The 20,034-nt window shown below is 38.5% G+C and overlaps 2 protein-coding genes and 1 long non-coding RNA gene across 3 annotated transcripts; 1 reads left to right on the forward strand and 2 right to left on the reverse strand.

Annotated features, from left to right (window-relative positions):
* The first annotated feature begins 949 nt into the window (after nt 1-949).
* On the forward strand, nt 950-1,724 carry LOC131327938 (dirigent protein 15-like). Its single transcript, XM_058361058.1, is given in 3 exon segments — nt 950-1,046; nt 1,049-1,229; nt 1,547-1,724. Coding segments are annotated over 3 exon segments (456 nt in total).
* A 2,426-nt stretch (nt 1,725-4,150) lies between these two features.
* Nucleotides 4,151-15,263, reverse strand: LOC131326000 (DNA (cytosine-5)-methyltransferase CMT3-like). The gene is made up of 21 exons (XM_058358539.1): nt 14,904-15,263; nt 12,997-13,037; nt 12,723-12,825; nt 12,311-12,418; nt 12,085-12,222; nt 11,899-11,998; nt 11,413-11,627; nt 10,145-10,210; nt 9,825-10,061; nt 9,130-9,188; nt 8,981-9,047; nt 8,547-8,876; nt 8,393-8,461; nt 8,212-8,298; nt 8,025-8,112; nt 7,486-7,604; nt 7,290-7,394; nt 7,165-7,208; nt 7,014-7,083; nt 6,146-6,249; nt 4,151-4,561 (listed from the first exon to the last, which is right to left on the reverse strand). The coding sequence occupies exons 1-21, from the start codon at nt 15,120-15,122 to the stop codon at nt 4,396-4,398; spliced, it is 2,535 nt and encodes an 844-aa protein (XP_058214522.1). The 5' UTR covers nt 15,123-15,263; the 3' UTR covers nt 4,151-4,395.
* A 1,663-nt stretch (nt 15,264-16,926) lies between these two features.
* Nucleotides 16,927-19,655, reverse strand: LOC131326001 (uncharacterized). Its single transcript, XR_009199892.1, has 2 exons — nt 19,449-19,655; nt 16,927-17,183 (listed from the first exon to the last, which is right to left on the reverse strand). It is a non-coding gene; the product is annotated as an uncharacterized LOC131326001 (long non-coding RNA).
* Between the last annotated feature and the right edge of the window lie 379 nt (nt 19,656-20,034).

Below are 20,034 nucleotides of genomic sequence, written 5' to 3' on the forward strand. Positions count from 1 at the left end.
TATTATTAAGAATAAAGCTTTTTAAATACTATTATTATTGTTAAAAATTACGAGTTGTTACACCTAGGCCCTTTGAACTGCTTGTGAGCAATTTGTGTGCATGGGATGCTTGTAAAAAGGGATATTTGGGCCCACCAAGGCCAAAAACGTAACCTTTATGTGTCTTATGGCCATTTTAGATTCTTTCCCCACTTGCTATTTTAAGTATTTCCACACACACACACACACATTTATATATGGAATAGGGAGATTTTCGTGGGACTTGTGCCCTACCACTTGCTCTCTTTAAGCTTTCATACAGCAGGCCTAGTTGAGTTGCTTGTGAGCAGCTTGTGTTGGCGGCTTTGCATGCATGCCACACGTTCTTGGCCTGACTAAGCTGCTTGGGCCACATGGGTTGCATGAATGCCATGTGTCCTTGCTTCATGCTAAAAGAAAATGGTTGCAAGCCTTAAGCTGCTTGTGAGCAGCTTGCTAGAGATAACCTTCTAGGCCTTTGAGCTGCTTGTGAGCAGCTTGGCCTTTGAGCTGCTTGTGAGCAACTTGCTTCTCAAACATGACTAAGCAGCTTATGGCATTTTTGACTTCTCTATTTTTAGGCCTGATTGGGCTAAATTGGCCGGAAAAACTAGTATGAGCTTTGATTAGTTGGGCCAAGGCCTGAACCTAATCTGGGCTTTAACTCAATTGGGCCGAACAAACCTAAGAATAGGCACACTATATATTCGACCAAAGGCCTAAATCAATCGAGGCCTAATTCAACAAAGGCCCAAAATGTTATTTTGGGCCACTAATCCATTAAGAAATTCCTTTTTAGAATTTGGCCAAAAATAGGTGTAAATATTACCTCTACTCAATCGTCATAGCTATGGCCGTCCCGGCAGCGGCGGTCAGTTGCATCGATGAATGACCTGAAGGGGTGACAAAATGGTTCCAAAACTTGGGCCATATGAAGGCAAAGTTAGCAACGTTTAAATTGTATTTGCATGACCATGTGAGTGGCAAGAACCCAACTGCAGTTGTAGTGGCCTGAGCCAACTTCACTTCCAAGACCCCACCCCTTTCGGGACAATCGTCGTGATCGACGATCCGTTGACAGTTGGGCCCGAGCCCCACTCTGCGGTCATGGCCCGGGACCAGGGAATTTATCTATCGGGTGGGCTGGAGGAATTTTCTCTAAATATGAACTTCAACTTTGTCTTCACGAGCGAGGAGTACAAGCCACAAGGGTAGCAGCTAGCGCTGTAAATAAACTGAGCAGCTCGCGAGCTCGGCTTGGTCCAGCTCGACTCGGCTCGTTTAGAGAACGAGTCGAGCTCGAACTCGAGTATTCGGTAAACGAGCCGTTTGATAAAAACTCGGCTCGTTAAGGGAGGCTCGACTCGATTAAAGAGGCTCGTTTAGTAAATGACTAAGCTCGGCTTATTAAGGGCTCGGCTCTTAAGGCTCGAGCTGAGCTCGAGTATTTGGCTCGTTAAGTAAACGAGCCGAGCTCGAGCTCGCCGAAGCTTGGTTCGGCTCGGCTCATTTACACCCCTAGTAGCAGCACTCTTAGCCTCTTGGGGCAGAACCCGGTCTTCCATCCGTATCGTGAATTGTCCATTGTCGAAGGGACCGGTGTTTTTCGACTTGCACGAGGAATCGTCACCATGAAAACGTACCAGTTCAATGCCACCTCCCATGATGCTACCCTAGAGTATTATTTTGCTACCCTTCACTATTGAAATGATTGATTTAAACAACTAGAATAATTGTCGTGCGTAATAAGACGTGAACAATTTTATTTATCTTGCAACTATATTATTAATATTCCAAGCTTGATTTCTAAAGCTGCATCTTGATTCTCGTGTTGTATTTGAATCTTATTATTTCAAAGGAGGCTTATTTGTACGGACGGTCTCCAAAGTATTTTTGAAATATCAATTTAGTCTTCAATATATAAATTGTGTCTATTGCATCCCCAACGTTTACAATGCACGTTTAAATGATCCCCAGAGCTACATCCATCCACATTTACCATCAATTACAAGGGCATTATCGTCAAACCCTCAATGTTATTTTTACCAATGGTCCTCAAAGTATTAGCGAAATATTAATTTGGTCCCCAACATACAAATCACGTTTTTTATCAAACAAATTACTAAACACCACTTATTTTCTCCATTTGCAAAACCCCTAGGATCCAAATCAAAATCCTAACCCAATCTCGGCTACCATTACCACCAGCCACTACTTTCCAGCATGTTCTCCACCTTCAGCTACCAGGACATCACACGACCAGTCATCACTCCCCATTCACACCAGCTGCCATGCTTGTTCCCCTTGCCTTTCGATGCCGCCCGCACATCAGACACACACATATTCAAGCAAAACACGATTGAACCGACAAAAATGGTGGTCATCGAAACAGCAATGGCGAATAGACAACGTGAGAATGAGCAGATATGGCAACTTTCTGTGTTTCAAAGGGATGTTGCATGAATCTAAATTTCTTTTGATTAATAGAGCTTTAGACATCGAGGTCAGGTGACGACTATGGTATTTGCCAGTTGGGAGGTGTCAAGGAAGATGGGGTATGGTGGTCAAGATGGATGTGCGGCAGTGGTTGTGGTTGTGCATTGCTAGGGATAGGATTATTTAATTTATTTATTCGTGTGGCATATATAGAAAAGAATAATCCGTTATTGTGCGATAAAAAAAGAAGATTCTTAACATAATTGGCAATAAATCCCAAGTCCGGTCCAAATGATCAAGACCACAAGTGTGAAGATAAGGTGGGGTTCACATTATTTGGATTGGGAAATCCTGCAGTGGGGGTTGCACTACAGGGTGTGTAAGGCGACCAACTTGGCCATCCATTTTGACACTGACGACACGGATTTAATCCGAACTTATTGATTAGAGTTGTCCATTGTTGGGATTAAAATTTGGTACACACACACACACGCACACACACACACACACACACACACACACATATATATATATATATATATATATATATATATATATATATGGACTGAGACCTTTTGAAACCATGTTTAAAAACTTTCAATGGACTTCTTTAGTAATTTATGTATTGTTGTGGCAATTGTAGACAAAACAGTTTCGTGATATTGGGCTTAAAAAGGGAAGAATCCCAAGATAATTAAGTGCAATTAATCCCAAATCTAGTCCAAATTAGGACCACAAGTATGAAGATAATAAGGTCACGAGGTGGGGTTCACGTGCGGATCAAAAAAAAAGGTGGGGTTCACATATTTCAATGGACAAGAATCCAGCGCTCAGCAGAATGACAAGTGCCAACGGCTCAGGTGGGACTTGGCCCACCTAGCTTTTGGCCTGACAGGATGTTAAACTTGGTTCACCTGGCTTCCGCCCAACATTTTGATCTGAAAATGAATTAATGCTCACAAGGCTAGAACTAGTACCATATTAGTCTATAAGAAGGGGACAAAACTCCTCGGCCTGATGGTTTCAATTCTGTATTTTGTTAACGAAAGTGGAGTTGGAGTTAAACAGGGGAGGGTCTGGTTTCGATCGTGAAGTTTTTCAACTAATTGGAAAATGTAATGGGGCTTCAATTGCTTAATTTGGTCCCGTCATCTATTAGGACCTCTAGGCTAGCTGATACACATTGTATACAGAGAGCTTTCGGCCACAAAATTGATATTCTGGTGGGATGGGTTCCTCCAAGGGAGAATTTGTATAGCTCAACACATATGGATGGAGCTTTCAAACCGACAATGGGCATGACATGACATGTACAGCAGTGTTATTACGTGATCATTTTGGTAGAAGGTTAGGATGTTTTCATAGAACCGTGATAGCGAACTCGAGCCTGATGGTTGAAGTTTGGGCCTTGCGAGACGGGCTCGTTTTTGAAAAAGCTGAAAATGTGAGGAATCTAGAAATAGAGATGGATGCATTCGGTGTACTTCAGCTTCTGAATGATAAGCATATGACAAATCATCCACTTGATAATATTTTACTTGATTGTAGCTCAATAATAGAGGCGTTTGAAGCAGCGTCTATCAAGCATGTCTACCATGAAGCAAATCATTATGCGAAAACCATATGGGAATTAAAATCTGCAACAATAAACTCAATCACACCTCTTTTATCGGGTAAGCAAACATAGAAAATAGACATGGAAGAAATAAGCCAAGAAATACATATTTATAGTAGCATAAAAACAGAACTTCCCACTACGATGTTTATGAAAGAGAATCAAATGGGTAATAAGATGAATACATGAGAAGTAGCAGCAACCATATTTCTTAAAAGGCCAAAAGGCCAAGAATAAGGTGTAAATTCCAAGAATAACCCCAAATTTGACCCACTTTCAATGATTTCCCTGGGAACATAAATGAATGAAGTACTGAATTACAGAAACTAAATAGAATCTTCAACAACTGGAAGCGCAGCTGACATTCTTGAAAATATCTCCGGCAAAGTAAAGACAGGTTCTTCCCCGGATAAGCCCTGGGCTGCCATAGCCAGGGCATATCCTAATGACCGAGAAACAGGAACTGCAACGGCATTCCCTACTTGAATGTACCTGGAGCATCCACGAGTTAGATTACGTAAAGAACAATATTAAAAAGGGAAATAAGGGAGGCTTTGTTTTTTGTTTTCTTTATAAACTTACAAGACAGGAAAACAATGGTAATTTCAAGAAAAAATAAATTTTAATTTAGCCCAGGAAAAAAAACAAAGTTAAATAAAAAAGTCATTTATCATTAAAAAAAAGCACATACAAACAGGGACACGAAATGTGACAAATGAATGTTAATAGTCAGAATTTGTAAAATGACCGAATAAGTACTTACTAATAGACTAAGATCCATAGCTATTTTGACCTTACATAACTTTTTAATGTTATTCTAATCTCCGGATGTGTCCCCAACTCGTCCTAGCATTCTCTAAACGTGCTTTGACATGTCCCCGGTGCATCAACTAAACGATACAATAAAAATAATTCAATGGGCATTTAGACATATCTGGAGTGTTGTATAATACATGTCCAGCACATTTTGGCATTGATAAGTGAGGTCATATGTGCATGTTTGTGCTTCTTTGCTTTCAATTTCCATAGCTACACTAACGTTCAAATGCACAAATTCAACATTTAAATGTAGTGGAATGTGTCACATCACATGTTGGACACATTAAAAGTTCTATACACAAGACAGGGAGACAATCATCTACGCATAACTGTTCCATGCATGTAAAAGCCGTTTATTTCACATCATATAGAGTACAATAAAAGAATATACAGAACTTAAAATTTTTACGATATCCTCGTGCCTTAAGACAATGAATTTGGCACTTCATATAACATAATAGGATTACAGTGCTTTCAGGCAAGTAAAAAGAAAAAGCACACATCAATTTTATAAAACTGTTAGGACTACTCAAAATCTATTCAAGCACTCATCTAGAATACAACTAATATTTGTCCAACATTTGAAGCAAAAAATTCTATAAGATGCATATTTATTAAATGAGGCTACCGCGGAGACACATAAGAAACTATACAACCCTCAACAAAATTAGGTTGTTCTACTACTTTTTCACATTTTGCTACCTTCATTGTGACTCTGATTTACTCTTCTAATACCAAATCACCTTTTGTAGCATGATTTGGTTTCTAAAATTTGAAGAGAGAGATAGAGAGAGAATATTTATGATGATGTGATGTTCATTAAAGAGTATGTTAGAGCACCTAAAATCTAGATGTTCAACTTTTTTGACATTTGACATCCGATGCATCTGCTGGAGACTCTCGTAGAGCATGAACGCAGCACCATCACAGTATATGATTACAATGCTTTCAGACACGGACACAACAAAAGTCAAAACTGGTCGACCTTTAGCTGTGTCTTTTATCATGCTTCCCTATGCATCTCAGATAGAAACATTCACCTCTTTCTTTTTGATCTGACCTTTTTCTCATCTTTTTCTTAGTCAAGGAATCAGACATCACATAAAACATGGATGGCATTGTTTTCAGACTAGAAAGAGATCAAATACCAAACTTTTCATGGCCTTGTTACAGTGCAGTTATGGTAAGTCTAATGTAATTATGCAAGGCAATGAAATTGGGCAATTAGTTTCGTTAGCCCTCCACGATAGAGGATACCTTTCTTTGATAGCGCCAAATAGCTTGTAGTAGTCTGGAAAACCCTGTAGTCTAGCATTTTCACGCACTGTGAGAACCCTATCTTGTTCCGGATGCAATATAACCTGACAAAAAAATCAAGAAAAGGTGTTGGGTTAGAGAAATGGAAAACGTACCTACATATTTCTTGCATGTTTGTATCCAGGATGTGTATAAATGCGAAGAGAAAAGAAACGAAAATAACATGTGACTAGAAGAACTTAAATATCTTCTCACATATTTGGCTTAATTAGATGAAAATGAATTTGATACATATTCGTTTGAAGTATCCGGTTTTGTTCAGTTAATCAGAAGAAATGAAATCGGATACTTTCATATCTGAGCATTATCTAGGTCAAGGGATTTAACAGGTTACTCCGAGATGATAGTTCTATGTTCGTTAGTATCTATTGAGTCCCAGCCGGAGACTTGGGAGTTCTAATCCGGGAAATGGGATGATGGGATTCTCATGGAAAAAGTTCTAATTACCCTTCAAAGATTTATTTCCGTGTAGAAAATGTAGCAACATTAGTTTCTTTCTCTTCTTATCGTTTCAATTTTCTTAACTCCATAAATATACAAGCAACAACATTAAATTGTTTACCAATTTTGATTTTCTTTGCTAGTTGGATTTTTAATTTAGCCATCTGAACACAGGTTGACTTTCTCTTGAGTCTTTTAAATTAAACACGGGATACTAGATTATACAGGATGACACAAGGCCATCCATCTAATCCAATAAATTCCCAAACATATGACTCATTACTCAATCCCAGTAATACTTATCCCCTTAATATTATCCGATGAAACAAACGAGCTCTATCCATTTCAAGAAGGGGAGGAAAGTGACCTGATTGTGAGGTTCTGCCCTCGTGACGACTGTCGGCACCGTCTCATCCCACCATAACCGGCCAAATGGTCTGCATGATTTCGCAACATGGGTATTCAAGAAACAAAAGGAAAAAGTGAAAAATAAAAACAAATAACAAAGAAACCCTTACTTAGATGAATACCCTTTGACATAAGTCATTGCATAATCAGGGACCTGTAAATACCATTGACGCAATCAAATCCAAGCAGCAACTAGTAGAAATGTTAAGAATGACCAAAAAAATAGCACTCTTACCAAAGGCTTTCCTGAAGCTAGATACACCCGTTTAACATCAGGGTCCCATTCAACTTTATTATCAGCGCAAACCCTAACACCTTCCAAATGCCTGAAGTTTGCACCCTGAAACAACAAAGAAATAAACCAATACGATGTTTCAAATGTTTTTCACAGGATACATATTACTGGATAGTATTTAGTATAGTTAGAAAACCTTTCTCTTTGGAATTTGACAAACACGTTGGTAATCATCAACACTCAATCGAAGAGGACGATGATCATAGAGACTCCGGTTCAACGGTTCACACCGCGCTGCTGAACAGCTCAAAAGCTCTACAAAGGACAATAAGAAAACCAAGTAATATAAGCAAATAACCAAGAATAAATATCAAAAGGATGGAATTTGCTCATGATATTTAAATTAAGCAAACTATGCTGATAATGGAACTCCCCTTTGACCCTTCCCATAAGATGAATAACATGTTAGTGCCAGAAGTGAATTGAACCTTGAAACTAGTTTAACAAACAGGATTGTTTTTTGAATTGATAATGAAAAACAACTAACGAGTAACTAAAACCACAGATAGTGATACCAAGACAAACAGCTGAAAGGTAAAAAGTGCAGCACATGAAGCGTTTTTTCGAACGTCAAGTTGTTGAGAATGACCGAAAAAAACACTTTTGATTAACAGAAAGTTTAAAAATTAAACTAATATTCGTTAGCATAATTTGCCAAAAGTTATGCAAGCTCACCATCCTTCCCCATTCTAATAAATTGCTGAAATTCTGTCATGGCTTCACTCTGATATGGCATTTCATCCCTCTCTTCATCATTCTTAACCTTAAGAACAAATTGAAGACAGACAAATTAATTGAAAAGCCTAGGCCACAACCAATAATGACATAAAAGCAAGAAATATCAATCGGTTTGTTTGTATACAGGTGGGAGATCAGAAATGGCATCTTTGAGAAAAAGTTCCTTCTCAAGTTTAGCTCGTCGACCTTCTTCGTATGCAACAACATTCCCCTATAAATGAAAAGGTAAAACACTAAAACTTTAGGAGTAATCATCAGCACATATTCTGAAATCGCAAGAAACGCTTGGATATAACATAATCTACCTCAAATTCAGTTGGACCACCACCCCTCAAAATAACATTGTGTGTGGGTAAGGGGTATTGGGGCAATTTCTGCACATCGAAACATATAATTATTCAGTTTAAAAGTAAAAAATAAGGAGCAAGTATGTAATATGTTGGTGGCTTATTAAATCACCTCTGAAGAATGAGCGCCCCACAAGAAGACACGCATTCGGAATTGGGGAAGTCCATAAGCACCAGCTGCCATAATTCCTAATCGAGCTTGATAGTTCATGCCAACAAGACGTCCTAAAGCGTATCGTCCAAGAAATCCACCAGCGAACTTTAACATGTCAACTACATTTTCCATCAATACAAATCTTGGTTTCAAGTATTTTACAAAGTCCATGAAAACAGTAAGTTGTTTATTTTTCGGGTCTTGTAAGGGATCATTTTTGTTCCTGAAACGATTAAATCCACTAATTCCCTGACATGGGGGACCTCCACATATTACGTCAACATCACCCTACATTCAAGGAAAAAAATAGTTAAATGTTTGAATCAAAATTAAACCATCGAGTAAGGCAAGATTAATCAATAGCGAGATTAATTAAGACATGTGAAACTTACAGGTAAAGGCAGAATCTTGGAGCGGTAGCCTTTATGTACAAACTCTTTCATCGCATCCTTACAAGCACTGGTAAGGAATTTGATTGTCAGATGACAAAAAATACCAACATGAAAATTAGCTAAGGTTGCTTTTGCTTGTGTTATCATACCCCAAACCATCTCGAGGTTCCCAACTGTCTTCATCAGACCCATAGCCCTTCCAGTGGATCTGAAAATGCAAAACCAAAAAAGAATCAATAAAAACAAGCAAAAAATTATAAAATCAAGAACTTAAGAGTAAAACAACTTGAAGATGGAACTACTACTTTTTCCAAAGAAAAGACAGTTACTAGAAACTAAGGGACCTGTAAACTGATTAGTTGCAAATCTGGTCGCATTTTGAAGTGACCTAATCAAGATTTTTGTTGACCATATGGTACTTAGATATGAAGCACCATGTCTCCATTTTTTTTTGAAAATCATGTGTCTCTGTCCGTATAATGCTACATAAGTACTAAGGATAGTAGAATACGGACAACATTCAATGATATAAAGCAATTCTTTAGTTGTCAAAGCTTCAGCATGCATAAGACATTATATCTACATAGTTCCAACACCTTTTGAATGGCTGGTGCACAACCAAGCAAAGCATAACAAATTAACAAATATTGACAGCTTTTGTTCTATAGGTGAAAGAATTTTAGTGCAGTGCTACTGATGTAGAAATGCAAAATGTACCTAATATTCATCTACTGAACTTAATTTGTCGTCACACACTTACGGAATGAAAGTAGTTTCTTTCTTCTATTTCATATGCAGGGATAATCATATGTAAACCTGGGTTTTGAAATGAAAGTTCAGCCACCTTAAAATGAAGTCCCGGCTTCTTACTCCCTTTTGGTTCCCCATAACATATGGCCAGAATTTTTTCAACTTCATATTCTTCGGAATCATCAGATCCATCATCATCATCACTTTCCTCATTTGGACAGTCATCATCGTCTTGTTTCGAAGACTCGTTATCTATCAAGGGGAACAAGTCGCAGAGCTTCTTCCACTCTTTTAGAAGAGCCAGAAAATCTTCTGCATTCTCATTCCGCACCTGTGAAGTGACCATAATCAGTCAAGAAAAAGCCACTTGAAGTGACAAAAAGAACAAGATAAAAATCATTTCAGAGGCTATACCTCAGTCTCAGGATGATTGTATCTGAGGCTTTCACATGCATTTGAGTTCTGATCAATGGCCCATTTCTACACAAAGAAAGAAATGGCAGAAGTTCAGCAGGAAGAACTAAGGACAGTGTAGAAAGAAAATAAATGACCCCTAATTTAACCATAATATGTAAATATGACGCACAAAGAGATTGAAAAACAGCTATATTTTCCAATACAAAACATAAAATACTAGTAAGCCCAAAAGCAGCAACAATAGTCCAAGAGTTGACAACAACAGGATGGAAAATTATCCATCCAACTGGAAGAGACAACACTTTCTTGACACGCATAAGAAGTGCATTGTTAAAGAGTAATTCCATATTCTTGAACCAACAATGCTATGCAAAGGGAGACATGTCACATTCTCTTGATAGCTTTTCGTCAACCTTCATATCACATTCAAATTGGAATTGAGCAAAATTCCACCATTGAGCAAGATGATTGGCTTCTTGCAGCACTAAATCTTCAAGGATTCAACAAATCTTAATCTTAATGAGCTGCTGCAGCAGCATTTATGTCAGATGCACTCCCAACAATTCATCTTTATCCCAATTCGTTGTTGATGACTACATCAACCATTATTCCTTTTCCTATTTTGACATGCGAGATTTTACAACTAGCAAAAGGATACATATGATGGAGAAATTTTTCACCCATAGAAACAAAGCAAAGAAAGCTAGAACAACTCAAGTGGTGCTAAAATAATTGGAGATGCGCCAATTAAGACACAAAACAAAGGGAACATTTGTTGCTTCCACAGGTGAAAACTGCAAACCTCCAACATAACAGCGTGTCTAATTGGAACCACAAAGCAAATTCAGTGATCCATCCTTTGCCAGTTTTGAAGTTCTTCTCCTACAAAAGAGCAGACCGTGCAAGACATGGCCCAATTCTTTAGGCGATTGGAGAATTGTTTCCCACCAAATATCCCAATGAAGTTTAATTGATTTCAATATGCCAAGAATTAATGCCAAGGCTTGGTAGGCATTATAGAGCTCTATTCTGATCTAGGATAACGAGAAGTTAAACATAAATGCAGCACACTCTCATCTGTTGCATGCAAGAAGAGCAAATTGAATTATCAATACTTCCGAAATCTCATAGGTTAGCCTTAGTTTTAAGCTTGCCCTTGTCATTCAAAAGTCGTGCTGATTTTGAAGACACCAAGAAGTGATTTTTAACTGGAGGAACAATATGAAGAGAAAGTCCAATTGTGCAACAATTAACTCAAAACTTACAGTAACGAGATTAACACCACCCATGTTGGCACCTAGGCAAAGGCCCGTTGACATCGCACCACATCCACAATAGAGATCCAAAAGCGTCATCTCCACTTTCTTGTTCTCATATTTTGAAACCTCTTCAGAATCAATCTTGGTTCCGCCCCCTACTGCTGCAACATCAGAGTCACTAGAAAGGGTTGAACCGGATTCACTTCCACTCATGACATTATCTGCAGTGGGAACAATTTTTGTCAACTTATTATGCATAATATGATTCCAATAAAGGAAAAATTATTCATTGCCTTGGGGCACCGCCACGTGGTGCCCCAAGTTCCTTCTATGCTACATATTGGTGTAGGGCCTAAGTCCTAGTTAATGGACCCCACATCAACGGTGGAGGAGAGGCTTGGTCATGCCCTAGGGGCATTGAATAATCTCTCTCTATCAAGATAAATAAAATTAGTATATAATCTAAAGTGAAGCCACAAAGGGAAGAAATACCAAGTGCCAAGTTAACAAATGAAGAGTATGGCACTAGATACTTTGTGTCGCAATAATAGTCACAATCTGAAATTTCACCCTCCCTCGCCAATGAATCCACCTGCAAAGATGTTACCACTTAGTTACCATATTTGTGGAGATCTAGAAAAAAATACATCAACTTTTCAAGTAGCCAAAGTGATTTACATTTGAAGGCATTTTGACAATTCTTATCCTTTCAATAAGGCAATTTAAAGGGTTGTCATCCTTGACTTCGGAGAAGAATACACGCTTTTCATCTATAGCGTCAATAAGCTGAACGGACTTCAAACTATTTTGAATAACCTGCAAAGAAAAGGTAGTGTGTCATAAGAAGACCATTTAATCCAAAATATAATGGACCATATCACATTACAAGATATGAATATTATACCGTATCCGTTGCTCTGTAGTACCATTGAGCAGTAAAATATAGCCCGTTGTCAGCTCCTTCAAACATTTCTATAATCCGACAGATAAAGTATTCTTTACCTTCGTCAGCCTAAATAGCACAAGACAGTTGAACTCATATAAACAAGGTAACAAGTTGAAGAGGAGAAAAGTAATGCATGCATGACTTGCATAACTAGCTAAAGTAAGCTATGTGTTTGAGATTCGATTAATGTGCATAAAAATCGAATTAAGTGCATCCTGCTTCTATACTTGAGCTCATATTTATGAACTTATTGATCTAGTTTGCTATGCATCAGCAGTAATGACAAATGCAGTAGCCAACCCATAAGAACTACAATTTCTTGTGACTTTTACGATGATTTAAAAGCCAAATAGAATTCAAAATATATTACTTTAACGTGGGCTTCATCCTCTAGGTTGAATACTACTCGCCCATCGACCTCAGCCATTGTGTAATGGCATCTAGCTTGTACAATTTCTTCAGAATTCGCATTTCTGTACCAAGTCAATTCATGTAATAGATAGGAAACAAACAATCAAATTTAGGAGCAGTAACGAAGCTAAAAGTAGATAAAATCAAGAAAAAGTTAACACACATGCATGCATTCAATAGTTCAATTTTTTTTCGATTTGATGTATTCAACATATTGGAAACAATAGACTTACAGCTTTGAGCATTTAGACTCAGCAATTTCCTTCTCCTTGCCCTGCAACATAACAGATTTATTACATGGACAACGCATGCAAATAAAAAATATTTCACATTCAGTTTTACTATCAACAATGTTGTTCGTTTTCCGCACTACATACGTAGGGATTTCTCCAAAAAACATTCAATAACCTTAGAATGTGGAATGAAAGCATCTATTCTAATATATAAAGGGAGAGGAGCCTTTGGTGTGAACACTTTTTTGAAGCTGTGTCACAAAAGTACTTTCCTAAATATCCTTACAGTTCCACAACTCTTAACCTAACTCTCAAGGGTAAATTCGTGCAACAAAAACACAATAACTGCATATGCACACGTAACTGCCACATGGAAGAACCTCTCTCTCTCTCTCTCTCTCTCTCTCTCTCTCTCTCTCTCTCTCTCAGCCTTTGGAAAGCAAACGATGCCCCCAGGGCCCCACCTTACTTGCTTGCTTATCTCCATTCGGCCAACTCTGGTCCGGCCTCAAGGCTACAACTTGAGAGAGAGATAGAATGGTGAGGAGGCGACTGTTGTTGTTGTTATACCCCGCCCAAAACTATCCCAATGTTCTCTCTAGCATCGCAAGCCCTAATTAAGGTAAGCTCCATCTATTACCCATTTCTTTCTCTCAAATCTGTTGTTCTCAATCCTACACCACATTAGCAGTTGGTAGCATAATTTCAACTTTCTTTTCTTTTCTTTCTGTTTTAATCAGAATTGTTTCTCCATGTTCCATAACTTACTTGGGTACTTTGTCACTGTTTTTTGCCCAAAAACACTAGATCTTGGTTACCCATGCTTTCAATTGAACTTATTTGGGTACTTTGTCACCGTTTTTCGCCCAAAATCTTGAGCTTGCTTACCCATGCTTGCCGAAGAAGAGAAATGCTATGACGATCACATTAATGCAACATGTGGATTCAACGATCCCCACATTGTAAAACTGCACTATATATTGAGAAGATGAGATGGTACCCAAACATGAGAAACTGAATGCCATTCGGCACTCTGCTTGAAGCTTCATTCCCAAATTAAGCCCTAAGAAATCTTTACGGCTATTTTACAAATTGACTTGCAATTTAGCTGCCAACTGCCAAAGTTCTTCACTGATATTAACATAATCATTAATCAACTCTATCCTCTTTCTTATATGGAAGAATTAGACTTTTACAATCACCCCCAAATGGTTGCTTCTCTAATCAGCTTTTCGTAGGTAATTGTTTAAGATTATTATCATTTAACGAGCTGAATGCTTCTACGGCAGGGATGCTATTGTACTTGACATCCCCTTCCATGCTAGAACAGGACCCACAAAATCTGGACTGCTTCATTGCGACGGTGAGAGAACGGACCTCCATCTCATTCCCAAATAACGGTGCTCGGCGAACCAAGATGACATTTGATGACGAATGTGCCCCATCATTTGTACAATAGGGAGCTCACGACACTCAAGGGCCCAATTATACAATACTAGAGGTCGGGGCACACACAATTCAAAAATCACCTTCAGGTACTCAATTTCTCTTGGTTCTAGAGTACTAATGTTTTGCCCTTTCAATGCACAAGGCTGAAAAGATCACTGGTGTTTTTTCGGCCCCGTAGCACATTGGTGTTTTTTCGGCCCCTTTTGCATCATGTTTTTGCGTTGATTTTGGCTTTGTATATACACTATATATTCACGTCTATGTGTATTTACAAACAATGGTAAAGCTATTTACTTGGCGTATATAGGATCAGATCTAAGCACATCAAAGGAGTTGATTTTAGCTTTCTATATACACTATATATTCACGTCTATGCGTATTAACAAACAATGGTAAAGCTATTTACTTGGCGTATATAGGATCAGATCTAAGCACATCAAAAGAGTTACGACTTATACCTTCCCCGCGTACCGATGAGGCCACCTACGCCGGGCTTCATCGTCGGGAACCGGGTCTCCTACGAACCGGCAACAGTCTTCTTCCGGCTTTTCACTGGGTTGCGGAGCAACAGCCGCGTCAGGATGTTCGAGAGTCTGAGTTTCTTCATCTGTCTTGAGCTTCTTGTTGGACGACAACGCTGCTTTCGAAGGCGAGCTCAACTCGCGCTTGTGAGGCATTGTGGTGGAGGGAGGAGAGAGAGCGTGGCGGAGAGAGAATATGGGTAGCGGGTAGCGAAGAGGATAGTTTAGGGTTCCGAGCGGGTCGGGAATGAGAGAGAGAGAGTGGCGGGCGAGGAAGGGTTTTTGAAGTTGTTTTGAAGAAGGGAAGTTGAAGCGGGAAGAAGCAGATTTTTGGGGAGGGTTTCCAAAGTTGAATTGGAGTTTTGGGTTGAAGTCCGGAAATATTTTGCTTCTTTATTTAAAAAGTTGTGCTACGTACATAGCATGCTGTGCACAGCAGCTGGCCTAAATTTTAAAGTGATTTTGAGTATTTTGTTAACGCTTTTAACGGTATCGAACGAAGCTCATTTTTTATAAAGACCTTAAACGACATATTTTGAACAAAATGAGCGACTCCGATTATCTTTGTGCTACTCGAAGCGGGAGAAAAAAGAATCTGTGCACAACATGCTATGCACATAACTTTTCTGTTATTTAAATACTCCATACATAGGGAGGCCACATAACAATAATTTTATAAACACACATATATACTTACACACACTCACAAAAAAGGTGAACCCCACACATATACACTCACAAATGGATGGATCTCACATACATTGTGGGACCCACCCCATTTGCGAGTATGTGTAAGTATTTGTATGTTTGTGTGTGGTTATAGTTTTATTGGGCCAAAAAATGTGAATGTTAGTGAAATAAACTAGTGTACTTTTTCAACATAGGTTTTTTGGGTTTTTTTCTAGTACTGTAATTTTTAACAGATTAGGTTTGAATTTATTGGATTTCTCGTTTGTGACGAAAGGAATCAAAAGTTTTAAAACAGAAAGCAAAATTAAAAATAGATCATTAAATACTAAAATTATTAAAGGAAATTGAATTCTACACTCCCATTTTTGACATCTACACTCCTTTTTTTGGATTTTAGTATTGAAAGTGTGTGTAATTTTTTTGCTAGAAGACAAAAAAAAGAGTGTAGATGTCAAAAAAGGGAGTGTAGAATTCAATTTCCATATTAAAAACATTTATATTTTTTTAGGACCCGTTAGTCCGACATAAGATTTTGGATAGATAATAAACAATGGTGATAAGAGGTGATATGCGGTGAGGAGGAATTAGCTAAGAGGGAGGATTAACGTATACTTGGTTTGTGGACATTTTTTAATATTAATTTATATTTTACACTTGTTTGATTATTTTGTGAAAGTTGTGTTGGAGTAAAAGACTAGTTGTTTGGATTAAACTTGCTTCCCCAAAAATCAGTCTTTCTATGTCTTTTTCTTCATTTTATATGTTTTTTTTAACCTTGGTAAGTATTTTTATATTTTTCCGTCAACACGAAACGATACTATTTAAATATTTGATCCAAATTTATAAAAATAAGTACAATACAGAACAAAAGGTGTAAAAAAAAACCCGTAAAAAGTTAGGCAAATAAGATCCATATTTCATCGTATAAAATATCTCGATGAGATCTTTCAAATAAGATCTATATTTCATATTTTTAGATTTTAATAAATTTATAATTTTTAAGCTCAAAATTGCCTTCTTAAAAAATAAAAAAAAAATTCTCGTTGCGGAACGGGCCTGTAGTATACTAGACTATGGTAGAGCATCAAAAGTAGTCAAGCGGTCATCGGAGAAATATTGATCCATCGAATATATTGAGCTAATGATATAGGTACCGACGGCCAGGGAGGGAAATTATATCGACCGGCGCAGGGCCGTCTCCGGCAAGGTGTTTAGAGTGTTTGATCCGAGCACTGTCACGCCCTCGATTTTCGACATAGATAATAAACACTTTTAATAAATAAAGTCCTCACTGTAATACAAATAATACCCCAAAAGACCTTTCTGTTCACTGTTCTCAAATAAAATTCAATGAGAACATCCCTGGCTCGAGAACCCAAGTTATAGAAATACCAATGTCCGAAGAAAATAATATTACAGTTCTAACAAATGTCTTTCCAAAAATACTCCTTTCGAATCAAATGCAAATAATCGCCTCTTTTATACCTTTGAAAGACATGATCAATAAGCACGATATGCACGCCATGCCTAACTTCCTTATTTTTGTACCTGAAAATGATAGGGTTTGAGCATACACGAGCCCAGTAGAGAAATCTATACGCAAGTTATAAGAAAATATGATGAGTTATGCATCTAGAGTGAAAGTATACAATAGAATGTCACAGAAATAAATGTCTTCCGCCACGAAGGAGCAATCAAAAAAAAAAAAAAGGAAATCAAGATTTTATAAGAGTATCCTCAATAACTCACACGTCAACTAGGGGCAGGATCCAACTCGAATCATTCTAATTGAACTCCCGTTTCTTCTTAACCGTCACTTGTCCAACACTATGCAAATTTAGATTCATGTATGATACCCATTCCGCCTCAATCATTAAGTATAAATGATGATTACGCACCAACCATAACATAAGAGCAACAATAAATGCGTACAACGAACCCAAAGGAGCTAGTGTTAATGAATATATCACCCTGCAGAACAATACAGACATATCACTGAATTTTCTTTTAGGACATAATTAATTTGTCTTGTATTTCTCAAGAGTTAGCCATTTTCCTTTTCAATGCAATTTCAGGCATTTGGGATCCGTGCGTCCACTAAAAACCCTTCATTCACGTCCGGGCATTTGGGACCCCGTGCATCCTCTAAAATCTTTTCATTCATGTCCGGGCATTCGGGACCCCGTGCGTCCTCGAAAATCCTTTCATTTATGTCCGGGCATTCGGGACCCCGTGCGTCCTCTAACATTTATGTCCGGGCATTCGGGACCCCGTGCGTCCTCTAAAATCCTTTCATTCATGTCCGGGCATTCGGGACCCCGTGCGTCCTCTAAAATTCTTTCAACCTTGTCCGGGCATTCGGAACCCCATGCGTCCCATGTTCATTCCGGCATCGCACCACCCGGTGGATCCGTGGCTTTCTTTATAGTCGTGGTACCGTTCTATTTCTTGTTTCTCATTTCACATTCCTTAATGACCTCATGCATAATATATAACCAATCTATATCATTCATACAACATGCCACACAATCTCGTCATATCCACATATCGATTGATCAATAACGTTTCAAAGCGATCCGTGTTACAACTCGAAACCACAAATGACTCCACGACACGCTACCCGCTAGGTTCTAAACGAGAATCTTTTAGAATGGGTGCCCAAAGAACCTAGAAAGATCAACAAGATGAAGCACGAGAATACGAGTCACAATACTACCCATCGGATCACTAGACAAGCTCGCGTCCACCAACTATACTTCCCACAATGTCTCACTTAGCCTTCGGTACTCCTAAACAACCTTAAATCACATATTCCATTTACAACAACACTAAGATTACGCTTAATGGGTATCGAAGGAATTTGAATGATCATTAACTCATCGGAACTCAAGTAATCAAGCTTAGGGATGGTTTAACGATGTTTAAAAGGTGTTAGAAGTGATTGAGAGTCAAAACAAATGAACGAGAATCAACGGACCAAAACTGTCCCAGAGAGCAGTCAGTGTTCGACAATTCATTAAAAATTCCACATTCAATATTTTTCAATGATTCCAACGCCAAAAGATCACAAACTTACCAATCTTTAAAACCCATAAGGACCCATAACCAATGGCATCATTTAGCTATAACAAACGATGAAAAACCCGCAGCCCTGTATGCTGCCCAAATTTCCAGATTTCAGTTCAATCTTCTAAAAATCACTATAAATCGAGTTCTTAATATTTTTGAGTGATTTCAGTCCCAATACTTGGGCGATTGAATGAACTTTGAAAGACGCAAAGGAACCCTAGTCAAATCTGCACTCCAAGGGTGGTTAAACAGGGGTTTACCGAGGCTACACGAATCTGCCTGACAGATTGACATACCTCCACTCAATCGATCATAACTTTTTGTGTACTAAGAGTTTTAAGACGATTCCAGTGGCAAATGAAAGCTGACTTCAAGATCTTCGAACCGATATAAAGTTTGCATAAAACGGACATCAGACGAGGAAGTTATGGTCATTCGAAGTGGGCTGAAACCCAGAAAACGAGACAGATTGCAGACCAGTATTCTAGATATCACCATAAATTCAATTCTCAACGGTTTCGAGTGATTCCAGCGGCATTAGAACGGGCTCTAAGTCTACTCTATTTCATACGAAGGAACCAAAATTCAATCATGAGTTTAAGAAGGCGTAAAACCCCAAAAACAAAGACCCTGTTTCTGCAGAATTTCGGAAATGGAACAACCAACCTCAAACAACGAAACAAAGTACGATCTAGGTACATAAACACCGTATGAACGCATAACAAGAGTAAGAGATCCCTACCTCATGGGTTTTGAGCAAAACCCGAACCTTTGACCAAGTCAACCAAGCTCCCACGCGGTCCGATCATGATTTTTCTTGGATATTCGGAAAGCCCATGCTTCGTATAACGACTTTAATTCTTGGGCTTTGTTTGGAATCACGCTCGAAGTAGATGAAATCGAGGAGAGAAGTGGAGGGAGAGTTTCGGAGGAGAGAGTGCCGAGAGAGTGAGAAAAGAGAAATGGGAGAAAGTAGTCTCCTGGGGAAAATTATTGGCATGGGGAGTAATCCCATGCTCCCACCCCACACACACACACGTGCACCTTTCGCACAATTACCCTTATATCCTCCCACGAACACGTCACACCGAATATCCGCACTGTCTATCTCGACGGGCTATACATTAACAAAAAAAAAAAATATAGCCTAAAAAACCAAATTAATACGGGTCTCTACAAGCACCCTTTTTTCGTGTATATACACGAAAAAAGGGTGCTCGAATCAAGCACTCTAAACACCTCGGATGCCGTTGATTCCTACGCGAGGCCCCTCGGTTTTTTATTTTAAAATTTTTGGACGGCTCGAATC

The sequence above is a fragment of the Rhododendron vialii genome, chromosome 5a (genome assembly GCF_030253575.1).
Source record: "Rhododendron vialii isolate Sample 1 chromosome 5a, ASM3025357v1".
Lineage (NCBI taxonomy): Eukaryota > Viridiplantae > Streptophyta > Magnoliopsida > Ericales > Ericaceae > Rhododendron > Rhododendron vialii.

Excerpts from the sequence above, each read along its gene's own strand:
- LOC131326000 (XM_058358539.1), bottom strand. The coding sequence starts at position 15,122 with ATGCCTCACAAGCGCGAGTTGAGCTCGCCTTCGAAAGCAGCGTTGTCG. Across the intron at positions 10,211-11,412 it reads GTGGTGTTAATCTCGTTACT|AAATGGGCCATTGATCAGAA; the intron begins GTAAGTTTTGAG and ends TTCTTTGTGTAG. Across the intron at positions 10,062-10,144 it reads ACAATCATCCTGAGACTGAG|GTGCGGAATGAGAATGCAGA; the intron begins GTATAGCCTCTG and ends GTCACTTCACAG.